The 14,863-nt window shown below is 41.1% G+C and overlaps 1 protein-coding gene across 4 annotated transcripts in view; it reads right to left on the bottom strand.

The window, feature by feature from the left end:
- Positions 1-511: 511 nt before the first annotated feature.
- RELCH (RAB11 binding and LisH domain, coiled-coil and HEAT repeat containing) overlaps positions 512-14,863 on the bottom strand; it is a 76,402-nt gene continuing 62,050 nt past the window's right edge. For all 4 annotated transcript variants that reach the window (XM_044426297.1, XM_044426298.1, XM_044426299.1 and 1 more), the window contains exons 27-29: positions 13,264-13,352; positions 7,697-7,767; positions 512-2,967 (exon numbers count right to left, since the gene is read on the bottom strand). In XM_044426297.1, coding sequence (XP_044282232.1) covers positions 2,847-2,967; positions 7,697-7,767; positions 13,264-13,352 — 281 coding nt within the window. In that variant the 3' untranslated portion in view covers positions 512-2,846. The remainder of the gene's footprint in view (positions 2,968-7,696; positions 7,768-13,263; positions 13,353-14,863) is intronic.

The following is a 14,863-nucleotide window of genomic DNA, read 5'->3' as shown; positions in this document are numbered from 1 at the left end:
TTGAACAATATTGTATGTTCTTGCATTTTTGGCTGCAAGATCCTGTTTGTAATAGTCCTCATCATTTCAGCTAAATTCCAAGACTAAAACAATTTGCAGAGGATACTGTAAGAAGCCATGCTCAGCATTTCAGTCTATTATATGGCCCAATGCTAGTTCAAGTGCCCACAAGAGTCAAATGTGAAAGTGAAGTACGACTTTGAAATTAAAATGGTTTGTATAGACAGAAGATTCTGCCACCCATGGGCACAGTAGTGACCATACTTGATTGCTACTGTGGGATTGCAACAGAAGAGTGGAAGGGCTGTTGTTCAGTGGAATTGGAGAAGTAGCCTCTACCAAAGGATGCTCCAGCAACATCTTGCACAAGTGCATTAATCATATATAAAAATACAGAAGTCTCAATAAGTTCAATGAGGTGGGCTGAATAAATAGAGCACATACTACAGAAATCAATTAAGGCAAAAAACGTAGATCACCTAGAAGTCCTTAAGCAAACATACAAAGCAGGTATGCAAAACATTTTATTTAACTCAAGAAAGGACAAGAGACTTAGCCAGTTCCAATTCCTCTGGAATGCCTCCAGCATTTCATAATCAGATGGTCTGCTAAGACAACACTTGCAATACAATTAGCATAACTAGCAAGAGCTGAGCTGGGGAAGATGACCTTTTCACACCTTCATCAAAATATGAACATATGCAGTCTGAAAAGGTAAGATGTAGCCTTTGCAATAGAGGCCCTTTCTTACGCTGAAGATATGGCAAGCACCCGAGTGTAACAACACATGAATGCTCCAACAGAGTCCAATGCACTAGTAGCTTAAGGATGCCTAAAGCTGGTGACCCATTTGCTTTCTTCGCCAGGGCAGTACATAGATCCTGTAGAGATCATGGCAGATTATTTGTTTCATCCATTTTCCACTGAGAATTTCCACCCTCTCAGTGGAGAATTCTAGACGATAAAATAGGGGAGTCTTCTCAAATTGGTGTCCTCCATGTGTTGGATTTCAACTCCTGTCATTCCCAGTCCTCATTGCCAATGGTCAAGAAGCCCGAGTGTTGTAGCCTAGAACATCTGGAAGCACCAAGTTGGGAAGCCTGGAGATGGGGGCTTGGGCTATGTGATTGTTCAGCCACTCCTGCCTACAGTGACTGATAGCTGGCTACTTACACTGAAATAGTAGTGGGGTTGGATTTGTTCATACCTGACCTATTTCCTTTAAGCCACAATAGGATCCCATGCCCCAGTTCTATCTGCCATTTCTAATCTCCCTACCCCACAGCTAAAGTAATACTGTGATAACTCAATGGAATCTTTATTTCCGTTAATCTCTTCCTTGCACTTCCGTAAAGAAGTGTGCAATTAGGTTTTTAACCCGCCCCCCGCCCCCTCCTGCCATGCATTCAGAAAGGTTGTGAAGACTTGGAACTCATTAGATTGATAAAAACTGTAGCAGTTGTGTAGCATGGCTCCACAAAGCCTTTAACTCCTGCTGGCCATGGACAAAACTGGGTTTTAGCCTTCCTTATCTCACAAGAATGTTGCAAGGTTATGAGAACTGCAAGACTACAAAAGATAAGATTGCAATAGAAATCAGTGTTAATTTGTTGATAGTTTTTGTGAGTTTTCAGCATTCCAATTAAGAGATCTTTTAGGTTATGCTGCATTTATTGTTTCACAAGTTAAACTGGTGTTGAGGACTAAATAAATTATTGCTATACAGTGAGGGCCAAGTACAATAAACTCTTTGATTTTTGCTCTGCAATGCTTATAACCCAGTTTAAATGAGATCCTGGACAGGGGCAAATCACTTACCACTGCTGCGCCTCTGCACTGCCAGCATCCTCTTAAAGATGCTTATCTGTGCCAGTATGTGTTATGTCCATACACCTGGGACCTACAACCAAGGCAGATGTTGCTCTGACATGCAGACACGTGGTGCACCCCTATGGGCTGGTACATGAGCAGACATCACAGTGTGAACCACCTACATGGATCCATGTGTTTCCCATAGCAATACCCCACTTCAGTTTATCTTAATACTGCAATTCTAAATATAGCAATTTGGAAGGAAGTCCCAGTGAACTCAGTGTGGGTTTCTTCCAAGTAAACATGATTAAGATTGCATTGTAATAGCACCCCCTGACCCTCATTAGGATGTGCTGTAGGGAGGCTAATTCTGCCCTGCTTCATACACACGAGATGTATCTAAAACTTCTGTTTTATCCATTAATAATCTGGTCTCCTATGAGACTTGTAGTGCAAGCCATTCTGTTATACATTAGATTCTCCATCACCCCTGTAATTCAAATCTACAATAACTTACAAGGAAAAAAATCTTTTAACAACAACAAAATTCAGGAATCAGATGAGTGCTGGTGGCTCTTGTCTTTCATTTTAGAAACATTAAAAAATTCTGCATTACCCTCTTATAACTTAAATACATAAGTAATCTCCACTTTTATTACTTCAAGACTGTGACTTTAAATTTACATTATTTTAAGTACCATCATAACAGCTTCATGTATAATACAGATTTCAGCAGAGAACCCGTCAGGACATAAAAAAAAATCTTCACTATATATATAAAAAATATGCTGGAAAGACAAGAACACAGGACAGGGACTTGATACAGACTTAATTTAGTTTTATAATCAACCAGACTTAATCCCAAATCAACATATATGTAGCGATATTCAAGAGCAGTGCAAATATCTTTGTAGGTTAGAGTAAAATTATACTATAAGAACGTAAGATGGGGAAATAAAAAGGCAAGTACTTCAAGTACAAGGAACGAGTCTTAATGAGGTCTCTCAGTGTTTATGATGACTTCTTTTTCCGATTTACTTCTTCCTCTGGAATACGTTAGCCAGCATGGCACCTGATGTAGTTAGCTGGCCCATTTTATTCAAAAACTTGGTCTTTGTGTCTTCACTCACAAGGCTTGCTGCAATTGACATAGAGCTGGAAGAAAGAAAAGTAAGTTAATCCATGGCAGTGCCAGTTAAAGTGATGTGGGGGACAGGACTGCAAAAATGCCTTGGAATGCCACTGGCAAAGGCACCGAGGGTGGGCTTGATGGACAATGATTCAATGCAAGAGTCTTTCATGTGGCTCTAAGTAAGTCTCAACAGTCTAGGTAAAGTGTACAATTAGCATCAGTCTCAGTTCTGATAAGAAAACAGGAATCACTATAGCACTTTAGCAATTTGTGGCAATAATTTTAACTATACCATGAGCTGCTGCCTTTTTCATTTGTATCAGGTACATTTTACTATAGCTATATATTCTAAACATAGCAAAACTTGGCACACAGACCATTCTGACAACTGTGCATCCTAGAAAGATATGTACCCTATAGTGTGGCCAACTTTATTAACCAAGTCTGTGACTTGTGTCACTAACTCCACCTTCCAAAGCAGAGTCAATGCAGAAAATTCAGTGATTGCACTTGCTATTGCTGTCTCCCTTCAAGAACCCAGCAGAAAAGGAGAAAATCCATCTCTCTCACCTTCATTCCTAGCAATCCATGAAAAAGAAGGGAATATTTCATTTAGGAGGCAAAAGCAGCAAACCAGAGCTTACAAGAAGGAAGCCACCTCTTCTTTCTTCCCAGATCTTCATGGTGGAAAGAAGAGATGGTTTCAGTTCCTATCATGTGCTGAACTTCTACAAAATGTACCAGTTGCACCTTCCTGCTACTTCATACCAATAGAGGAGGAGAAAGTAAAGTAAAAGGAGGACAAGAATAAGAGAGGTAGCCTTTCACTTTCTGCATAAGCTTTAAATCAATGCTTTAACCCCACCCTGCAGAGAGAACTTGGCTTTCCTGCTGCCTCCTACAAAAAACAAACAAGAAAAAAGAGACTATTGCTTGTTTCCTCTATGAAAAAAGGGCTTCCTCTCCATTCCCATCAGATTTTTGCATGAAGTAGCAGTGCATTTTTGCTGCTGTTGCTTTAACTTCGCTTTTCTGGCAGCCTGGTGGAATTAAGTAGTGGTTTCTCATAAGTAGGAGGAAGCATAGGTGCTCAACAGATTGGGAAAGGAACATTAGCCCTTAGTAAGTAGATTTATGGAAACCCACTACCATGCATTTACCCCCAACCAATATGAAAGTAGAGTGCAAGGCGATGGTAACATGTTGTTTGGCTTGTACATTGATAAGCTCCAGTTCTAGTTACCAGCTCTTGTCCAAGGCTGCAATTTTCTCATTTTTTAAAAAACCATATTAACCTAGACCTCAGGTTTTTCCCCCAGTTCTTTGGTCATTCTGTAATCTTTGCAGCCAGGGTGGATCTGGATTTTATGAGTATTATGTTTTATTTTATTTTATGTAAGCCGTCCCGAAGCTATGCGATGGGACGGCATACAAACTCTAAATAAAATAAAAAAATAAAAATAAAAATAAAAAAATAATCTTTTACCAGTCAATTAGCCAATATCGCACAGGTGGAATAGCCCTTACATTGACATGACGAAGAATACTAACAAGCTTATGCAGCCATCAGAGTCACATTACAATTAACTCTTTTGCATTTTTAATAACCTTTAGCTTAAAACAAGACCCCATGCTGCAGAGGAGCTCATCCTGAATTGTGTTATGAGTCTCATGTGTGGTCACAGGCCAGAATCCAAGGCCAGTGCTCACCATGCCCTTGCTGGCGGGGGTGGGGATGGCACACAGTTCTGGGCTGGTCGTGGTGGTGGCTGGGAAGTGTTCCTTGCGCAGCTGCCTGTGGAGTTGTATGCAGCAGGTGACAAAACTCAAAAAATTATTGATGGTAATCTTGCGAATAACTGAATCCACCAAACTGAAAACTGCAAAAGTTGAGGCTTCCTACCATCTTTTACCGAATTATAAACAGTTACTTCTGTGTAAATTGTATTTCATTTAGTACTGTTCTAGAAGAGCCAAATGTCTTTTCTCAGCTCAACCTTTCTTCCTATTCTGTTGTCAATTTTACTCAGCCACCCCTCACTTTGATTCTAGAAGTATAATACAGAGAAACCTAGGAACTACTTATAATGGGTATTGATCTTCCACTGTTCCAAATTATTTTCTTATTCTAGTACTTGGAAATCTCTCTCTATATTTTACTCTCAGTTGGAGAAGGCAAAGAGTAAGGTCACTTAGCTGTAACTGACATTCTTCGAATGGACATCTGTGCAATCCCACATATGGGCATTGTGTCTGCTGTCAGGAAGATTTTCCTAGCTAAGCTCATTTTGGGTGGAGTCCCTCCCTTCCCTCTTCCGAGTATGTTTGGGAGGGGCTCCTGCTATTTTCCCCATTTCCCATAATTTTTTTTAAGCCTTGGGGCCTGGGAAGGAAGGCTGGAATAGTTGCAACCCACACCGTCCTAGTATGTAACTGAAGGTTAAAAGGTAAAGGAACCAAAGCTGTTGATACTGACATGGGGCCAGTGGGTGGGTTGTGTGAATGTCAGTTATGTGAGTAAGCAACCTTACTTTCTTCTCCATGGTCTCTGTGCATCACACATATAGGTGACTAGTGAGCTCTGCTCGAAAAGGAGGGGAGTGGTGTCATCAACGGAGGCCTGCTGATACGAGGCCTGCTGATACGACTGCTCAGCTGAAGGAGCAATCTTGCCTTGCACAGACAGAGAGCTTTGGCTAATGAATAGTAGATAGGTGTCAACTTTTGTACTTGGTGTATGCTCAAGTTTGTACAAGAACAGAATTGAATGAAGAAAGCTGGTGCGACAGTTGTTACTGGAGAGAGACAAATGGGTCATGACAATGAGTTTGGCTATGGATGGTGCAGCAGAAATGGGATGTCCCTTTTCTGGTCCTGGTACAGGCTCTCCAAATGACAGGATGTTGGCTGTGGCTGTGTTGGTGTCTTCCATGGTTCCCTCATGGACTGTAGAAGCAAAGGAAGGATAACCACCAGCATGGAGTCCTCTGTCTGGATGACATCATAGACTGGGTTCACAGGTGGTTTGGTGAGCTGCTGGGTGTCCAGCCCTTGCAATGTCACCATTTGGAAGATATGTTTGGAGAACCACCCAGAATCTTCAGAGGGGGACCCCAGACCTTGTGCCAAGATGACAGCTTTGGGTGACAAAAATACTGGGTCATCACAGATGGGCAGTTTGTCATAGTCAGCAGGATCCAATGAGGAATGGTCAGGCAGCAGGGAAGGTCAGTGAGGTGCAGCAGACTGTGTTTTGGCAGGTGGCTGATGAGCAGAAACTGGTGGGACTAGCTGAACTGCAGGAACTGGTGGCAGGGTCATAGGGAATGGTCCCCATTGTTCCATTGTGCAGTAGGTCGCAGTGCCCCACTGATACTATTGTGGATTCATGGTCTTCCTCTCCCAAGGGTAAGAATGGTAGCAGAAAGGCTCCTGAACCCAGGTTGGTGGTAGGAGCCTGGAGGCATGCAGTGGCACTGGAGAGAATATGCCATGCAAGGTTCTGGCAGCTGGTCTCGGTGGCAGCATTGAGGACTGCTGCTGAGTGCAGGGGGCTTTGGAGGAGACAAAGGTGGTGGGGTGTATAGGGTGGTGAGTGCTGCATTTCTCCTTCAGAGAAGGATAGTGAGACAGTCAATTCAAACCTACATCATTAGCCCAATGGAGGTGCTGCTGCAGAAACTGGCACAGGAACCACTGCAGGACCCAAAAGAGGAGCCAGCATGGGAACTGCAGACTGAACTGTTGGCAGCACGCGTGCATATGCCTGTCCAGAGGACACTGATGGTGAGTGGTGTCAGGCCAGTTTTTTGGGCTTATCTTTGTCCTTCTTCACCACCATTTTGTCAGTGCCCACCATCTTATGGGGCCTCTTAATCCTTTTCTTAGGCCTGTCCTCATCTAGTGCAAGCTCAGACTTGGGTGGCACATAATAATGGAGCAGTTGTCAGAGCCCCAGCATCTGCTGATGGGGCATGACAGGCAGGAGTTGCCTGAGATGTCAAAGGGTGCTCCAGTGGGGCCACTGTGACTGACTGGATGGCCATCAATGCACAGCTCCACAATTCAGTCTTGAGCTGGCCTGCTCAGTTTTTCCAAGCCTGCCAGATGAACACCTGACGATTAGGACAGGAGTCCACCCAGTGGACTTGGCCTAGATCGAAAAGGCATAAAGAATGCCCAGCAGTTGAGGGCAGTGGCACATTGCACCATATGCACTTCCTAAATGCTGCCTTGAGAGCCATGGGGGAGACATAAGAGAGAAAGGGATAGACAGTTGAAGAGAAATTTGAATGAGAGAGGACAATAGAAGGGTTTTTGTTTGTATGTTTGGATAAGGATAAGGATAAGGGAAAAAAGCTATGTTTGAGAAAAATGAGCAAAGAAAATGAGCAAATAGAACAAGAAAATATAGATTGAGATTGATAGATGGTTCTAGGCAGGGACAGAGCTCGTATGTGTGACACACAGGGACCACAAAGAAGAGCAGCATTTTCTTATCTTGAAGATCTAATATGCAATCTTAACATTTACAGCTACTAAGCAAACCTGCCTAGACTGAAAATCAGATGATATTAAGAACCCATTATGAATCATTAATATTGTCCATATGATGTATTGTATTTATTGTATTTTATTGTGTTGTAAGCCGCCCTGAGGCTTCGGCAAGGGGCGGCATAGAAATGTTTTAATAAATAAATAAATAAATAATAAATGTATGCAAAGATAACTTGTGAAAAGCCAGTGCCTTACCCTTGTGGCTCTTGGACACTTCTGTTTTCCACTTTCTGTTCACACTCCTTTATCATGGAGCTTAAAATAACCTAAGATACAGGATAGGACAACATTTCAGTTGAAAGTAAACATTTTAAATTTGAGAGTTGTGGCAATGGCCTGTTTCACACATAATGTTAATCCAATGTTTATTTAATCCAAGATCTGCTGCCCAAACCAGGATCAGTCTGTGAGATGACTGAAGGATGCATTGTTTTCTCAAGTCTTTGGTTTATTTATGCTACATGCTTCAGAATTGGTGCATAATTCCTTGAATTCCAGGCTAGTATGTTCAACAGGAATGAATCTGTGTCCTATGCTGTCATATCTTGATTCTGGGAATATCACAATAAATGCAAGAATCTAACAAATGCCTACTCCAATAAGGATAAATAAAACAGTGTCCATAAATTACTATGGACTAGCTAAATGGAATGTAAAACATCTTTTTGCAAAATGAAAGCTAAATATTCTTTCCCACAGTCATGCACAATGCTGATTGCTGGATTCTCAGTTCAAAAGCATGGAATTGAAGGGTGGAACCTGTAACCAGGTTTCAGCTTCCCCAAAATATAGTTTGGGAATAGAATTCTCATATAACTTTTAAAACACTATTTAATAATCAGACAAAAGACACTCAAAGACCTCAACTGAAATCTCTTGTCTTTTTCTGCAAAGCAAAACATTCATTTCCATTCCTAAATGTGCAGGAGCAAAACATTTGTTCATGAGATGAAAGTAAGCAAGCAAGCAGAGAGAATGCTTCAGAAAGAAATTGCCCACCCTTGTCAACAATATGCCCATTTATGCATTTTTTTTCTTTTCTATAGGTACATGACTGTTTTATATTAAACAGAATTATCCTTCTTTTTCTGATTAATTTAAAGCAGCTAACATTACGTATGCACAAACATCAACACTATAATAATATAGACAACAGTCAGAAAAACAAAAACCTGTAGTTGAAATAATGCTGCTCCTCAGCAGTTAAAAAACCAACCAACCAACCAACCAACCACAAAGATTTGATTCCCTTCTCCTCCCCAGCAAAACCTTGTTGCAACCAAATCTTGCCAAACACTAGAAGGCATAGAATAGAAGGTCATGAGGGCCTTCTTCAGGAGAATATTTCAAGAGCACTGGGGCCACAACAGAGAAGGTCCTGTTTCTCTCATTCATATAAATTGATATGCAGAGAGAACAGGCCTTCAGTTCTTGAAAGGAAAGCACAGGAGGCAGTTCTTAAAGCTGTTTCTGACTTTAGAAAGGTAAGAACCACCACTCTGAGTTAAATCCAGAAATGGACAGCAAGGTCCAAAAGGGATCAGAATAATGCATAGGGTCTTTGTGGACCAAATTGTTTTTTTAGACACTGGAAAAGTGGTTTCTCATAAAACATATAACAGTAGTTAAATTTGGAGTTTACCAAAACTAGAATGTCCTGTAGCCAGATCAGTCTTCTTAATGAAAAGTCACAGCTAGCACATCAACCTAAACTGGTGAAAAGCTCCCCAGTCCCTGCTGATGCCTGAACATCTGAAAGCTGCGTTGTATCAAAAAGAATCTTAATGTGTGAAGCTGCTACTTTAGGGTCAGTGAAGCCCCATCTGGCACAGGCTTTATACCTATCCCTGTTTCTTAGTACTCACAATGGTTTCTGTCTTTCCTAGAAATGAGAAAAAGGGCTGAGCACCCAAATCTACACATTACCTTCCACACTAGATCATTTATTAACTTTTATATACAAACAACTGCTACAAAAGCCATCAGAGTAGCATACAACAATTTAAAACAGATCTTGCAACCATAAAAACTAGAATATAAAAAAGGACAGCATAACAAAACTGCACATTTTAAAGGCCAATTTGAAAACATGTCCTTACACTATTTCTAAAAGCCAAGAGAGTGAGGGGCAATTATAGTTCTTGATGGAGCTTTCCATAGTTTGAAGGACAACCAAGTTTAATTCATGTCCGACAAATGGGCTTCCCTGGATAATGGGGTCCTCAAAAGGGCCTTTCCTCCATATCTTGATGTTCAGGTGGTTCCTTGGATAGCCAGGTTAAGATCAAGACCTTGAATTGAACTTAGAAAGCAACTGGCAAACAGTTCAGGTCTTTCAGATTCCAATTCTGTGCACAGTAAACAGCTTAGATGCCACTTTTTACACTAACTGAAGCTTTCAGGCACTCTTCAGGGGAAGCGACATATAGAGTGCATTGCAATGTAACCAAGACATAGTTAACTGTTGCCAACTCGGCCCAGTTCAGGAAGGGTTGCAGCTAATGTACCAAACACAACTGTGTGGGTACTTTTGTCATTGCCACAACCATATGATCCAGGGAGGGCGTAAGATTGATAAGCACTTCCAAGATCTGATCTTTCAGGGCACACCCACCCCTTTTCAGAACAAGTTGAATTCAAATCTCCAAATCAGACTTTCTACTCACCAGCAACACCTCCATCTTGTCTGAACAAAATTCAGTTTGTTCATCCTAACTCAGATCATTATTGGATACGGGCTGCAGTCAAATATTTCAATGGCATCTTGTTGCAAGGTGACAAAGAGCAATAGAATTGGTGTCATCACTGTCTAGATGGCACCTATCTACAAAGTTAGAATTCCCTCTGGTTTCATGTAGATACATGGGGAACTACAGCGGGAACAAGCTACAACCCTGTGGGCAGCCAATGGCTATGAAATCAAACAGTAATCCTACAGCACCATCTTCTGGATGTAGCTTGACAGAAAGGATTGCAACCACTGCAAAACAGCAAATCTCAAACCAAACCCTCCCACACAGTCCAAAAGCCTACCATGGATAATGATATCTAATGCCACCAAGTGGTCCAAGAACATTAAAAGGGTTGTGCTCCCTACATCCAATTCTTGCCAAAAAGCTGTACTGAAGTATTCTTGTCAAAAGCCATTTTCTTGTCAAAAGTCCTACTGAAATAGGTCAAGGGAATCACTGTCATTCAGATGCAATGCCACCATCTTCTTGATCACCTTAGCCAAGAATACTATATTTAAGATTGGCTAATCTTTTTCCTGGCCCAAGGAAGCTTTACTTATTACAGTCTTTTAAGCATTGGAAAACAACACCTCTCACAAAGAGGAATTAATTATTCCCCTTAGCCACAGTATCAGTCCAACTTTAATTAATCTGAGAAAGGCAATGGTTGAGTACACAGTTGGTGGCCGTCACTGCTTTAGATGCCCTGTCAACATCTTTTGAGATCCACAAACTGAAAAGAATCCAAAACATCTTGACAAATGATGACAAATTACATCACTCTAACTTGTCCCAAGACTGGAGTCCAGGTAAAGGCAAATCCAAGAAATTTTATACACAAAGAACAAAGCATTTTTTTTTCACAGTAAGCCACTGACTACTCTCTCTCTTTCTCTACAACATCCTGGTGAAGAAGGCCTTGAACAGTCTGGAAAAGCATCACCAATCTATTCTGTATAGATGTATAGGATTGTGCTGTTAACCAAAAACTGTCATGAGAGCTGGTGATTAGACAGACCTTTCATAGGGATATTTTAAAGACATTCCCTCTATGGGTAAAAAAGCAAGCAAGCAAAATATACAGTGAGACAAAGAGATGCAAGAAATAAAACTTCTTCTAGGAATAAAGCAGTGTAAATACAGCTTTGCACTTTTTGTAAATTCACAACAGGCCACGTTCAGAAGTAGGCAGATCTGTACCATGGTTCAAGAAATATAAATACATGAAAACATTTCAATGGGAAGCATGATTTATATAACCCTTTTTCTTGCAGACTGAAATTGCTTTGACTTCAATCATTCTACAATTTGAAAAAGACAGCACTGAAAAACTTCCGTTCTTCCGGAGGGCCTGCACACAGTCGCTGTAGTGCTGTGCCTTAATGAGCTCTATACGATCTGCTCATGTACGTCCACATCCCTGCCCCTCCTTCCTTGTGGCATTCTGCTTTCCAGGACAACGTGGGTGGTATGTGTTTGGCTATTGCCATGGAGCTGAAAGAGACTGTTATGTTGATCCTGAGAGGGGTTTCCTTTCCTGCAGATGTGGTGTGTCCCTGCATACTTTACCAGCATCACTGTGCATTTTTGGCAGCAAGCTAGGTAGTGCCCCCACACTGGGTTGCAAAATTACTGGGTTGTACTACCCAATGTCAGAAGTGCATAATGTATCCCATATGTCAAACTTCTATGTGTCTTTAATAGTTCAGTTCTTGAACAACCTAGAGCAAGGGTATTAGAACTTTTCTTTAAAAAGTGGGCACAGTATTGCTGACTGATAGAGGGGCAAGACCTATGAACATGTGCAAACATACCCTCCCTCTCTACCCTCTTTTGCATAACACATACAGATGCATCTCCTATCTGTTGATACTAAGGTGGCTATGTAGGGGCAGAACCATCTCGAAGACTACCTAAAGGGACTGCACCAAGCTGATAGAAGGCAGATAATACTTTAAGTTCCTCTCTCATACTTTTCTTAATAATTCTACCATCTGTCAGTCACTCCTAATCAGGAACTAAGTGTCAAAGGGAGTTTAAGGCCACTGAGAAACCAGAAGGAGGGATGAACACACTTACATGAATGAATCTTAAAGTTTGCAGAAGTAAAAGAAAATAAGAAAATGCACAGAAAACGGAGTCTACAATTTCAAAAAGTGACCTAAGATAGACTATAATAATCTCAGAATGATGAGTATCTATGGGGGAAACCACCCACAAGACTGGATGGGCAATGGAACATGCTGTAAAAGGTTATGGCTGGCTGGCACATTAAACAGGAACATTCCACAATGCAATATTTTTTTTTTTTTTGGCAGACTCCATTTGTTCTTCCCCTGAAAGCTTATTCTGCCCTACACAGAGGAAGAAAAATATACTGTTACGAGGGTTCTATATTAAAAGGGGGATAGGAAGAGGGAAAAGTAATGGAACTTTTGGAAAGGTGGGGTGGGAGAAAATGGGATTTAAACAGGACAACTGGGAGCAGTTGAACTACAGCCTAGGAGCAGGACAGCAGCATATGGAAACAAGCCGGTGCTGCTACGACACCCGAAAGAGCAGTTGTCACTGGTGGTAATCCAGGTGGCCTCAACAAGAATGACAAAAGGGTTGGATGACACAAGGGGTTGGCTGCCTGAATCTGGATGACATGATAATTCACTGTGGTCCAACAACCCCTAGACCAAGTCATGTTGTCAGGATGGTTTACTACCCACATAAAAACCACACCGTAAGAAGTCATACAGGTTCAAATGCCACAAGAACTCACAGTGGCTACTTAGCAAAAGTGGGTTGCTCTGTCATATAAATTCAGTCCATGAGCCTTAATATAAGCAATCACAATTAAAAATGATGTGTTCAACATCTTCCACTCCATGCATGTGTAACATCTTCATCTATCCCTAATTCAGCACTGGAATTCTTAAGATTAAAATGGTACTTGCTGTAATATTTCCTATTTAACACTGATTGATGCACCACATTTCTTTTGCTCTCTCAAACTCAGAATAAAATAACAGCTTCAATTACCTCATGTTCTGGTGACAAAGTTTCCATGTCATTTCGTAAACACCTGAGTCCAGGTAAAAAGTGATTGACCATTAAATCTTCAGAAATAACTAGAAGATAAACAGTTAAGGTCCAACAAAGAAAGGCTGGCTTGCCATCTCTTTTGTTCTGAGTCAACATTGGAAAATAATCTGCAAATATAATTATATTCCTTTCAAAATTTTAATTCTCAATGCCACTGCATCATCTCCTTGTGAATAATGCAAATATAAAGATAGTTGATAGATACTGATAAATGTAAGGATTTGTAATTGCAAAATGGTTTCAGGAGGTCTTGGTAGTAAAAGCAAGACATGGGGCAAACACATAGCAATACAAAAAGTTTCCAAACATATTGGTAACATGGGGCCTAAGGGAAAGCACAGAAAAATAAGGCAGTTTTCGGTACTAATGATTAAGGTTCAGTATGGTGTTATTTCCAGCATATCTATTAAAGTGTTGGTTAAAAACATTGCAGTGTGTATTTAATATGTAAGGGATAAAGTCAGTCGAATAATTAATATGCAGAGCAATCAGGCATTGTGCAGCTTTACCATATTTCATGCTGAATGTAGACAAAATCTGATCATGAAAAAGAAATTATGCATATTTTCTGGTCATTGTGCATAATCTCCAAAAAGTATTGGGACGTACTTTTTGCACGGTCCCCAAGAAACATCCAAGAATGTGCAGAAATCACCATATTGGGTTCATCTCACATTTTCTAGTTCAGGGGTCTCAAACTCAACTTACCTGGGGGCAGTCTGGGTGAGGCTGGGCTGTATCAAGTATTCCACCACCACGGTGGTGGTGGGCCGCTCATCCCACATCGCTCCCGGAGGCTGGCCTGGGCGCCACCGGTGCTTTGAAGGCCACAGGGCCCCTCCCCTGTGCCCTGCCCATCCCAGCAACTGGCCCGCGGGCCGCGAGTTTGAGATCCCTGTTCTAGTTATTTCTGAACACTCCTTAACATGCGCTGAAGACAATATTAAATGAATATAGGAAATTATTTTCTAAGATTGCATATTCCTGAAATATTCTGAATCATGCACACACGTTTTCCACTCCTGTTGAGTTCATATTACCCGGAGGATGAAAAAAAATACTCCTGAGATATGCATACTGTTGACGATCATGTATTTTGACAAATGAATATGCATAAGAGAACTAAAAGCTGCCTGTATACAGTTCATGACAGATACTGTTAACTTCAGCTCTTCTCACTGTGGCCTCTTTGCCTGAGCACCCTGGACCATGCACGTTACTTCTTTACTTCTTTTCCACTAGAAGCCAGGCTCAGACCACTATCTTCTTTCTCTTCCTCTATTTGGGGAATGCAGGTCAAACTTCTGCCAGTGGTGCTTCCTCTTTCCTTCTCCAGAGAATCCTGTCACACCCAGATGTATCATCCTCTGTCTACAAATTTCCACAAAACAGGCTATGCTACTTTCTACTTTTTATTGAAACTGCATGAAGTTCATGGACCGTACTTTGAACAATTTTGGCATATAATGTATGTTTTTATTTCCAGCATTTTTATCCTGCTTTTAGTTCTCAATTTCAGGTCTACATTGCCACATTT

Source organism: Varanus komodoensis, unplaced genomic scaffold, assembly GCF_004798865.1.
Source record: "Varanus komodoensis strain SLA01 unplaced genomic scaffold, ASM479886v1 scaffold17, whole genome shotgun sequence".
Classification (NCBI taxonomy): domain Eukaryota; kingdom Metazoa; phylum Chordata; class Lepidosauria; order Squamata; family Varanidae; genus Varanus; species Varanus komodoensis.
This window is presented reverse-complemented; position numbering and strand designations above follow the sequence as displayed.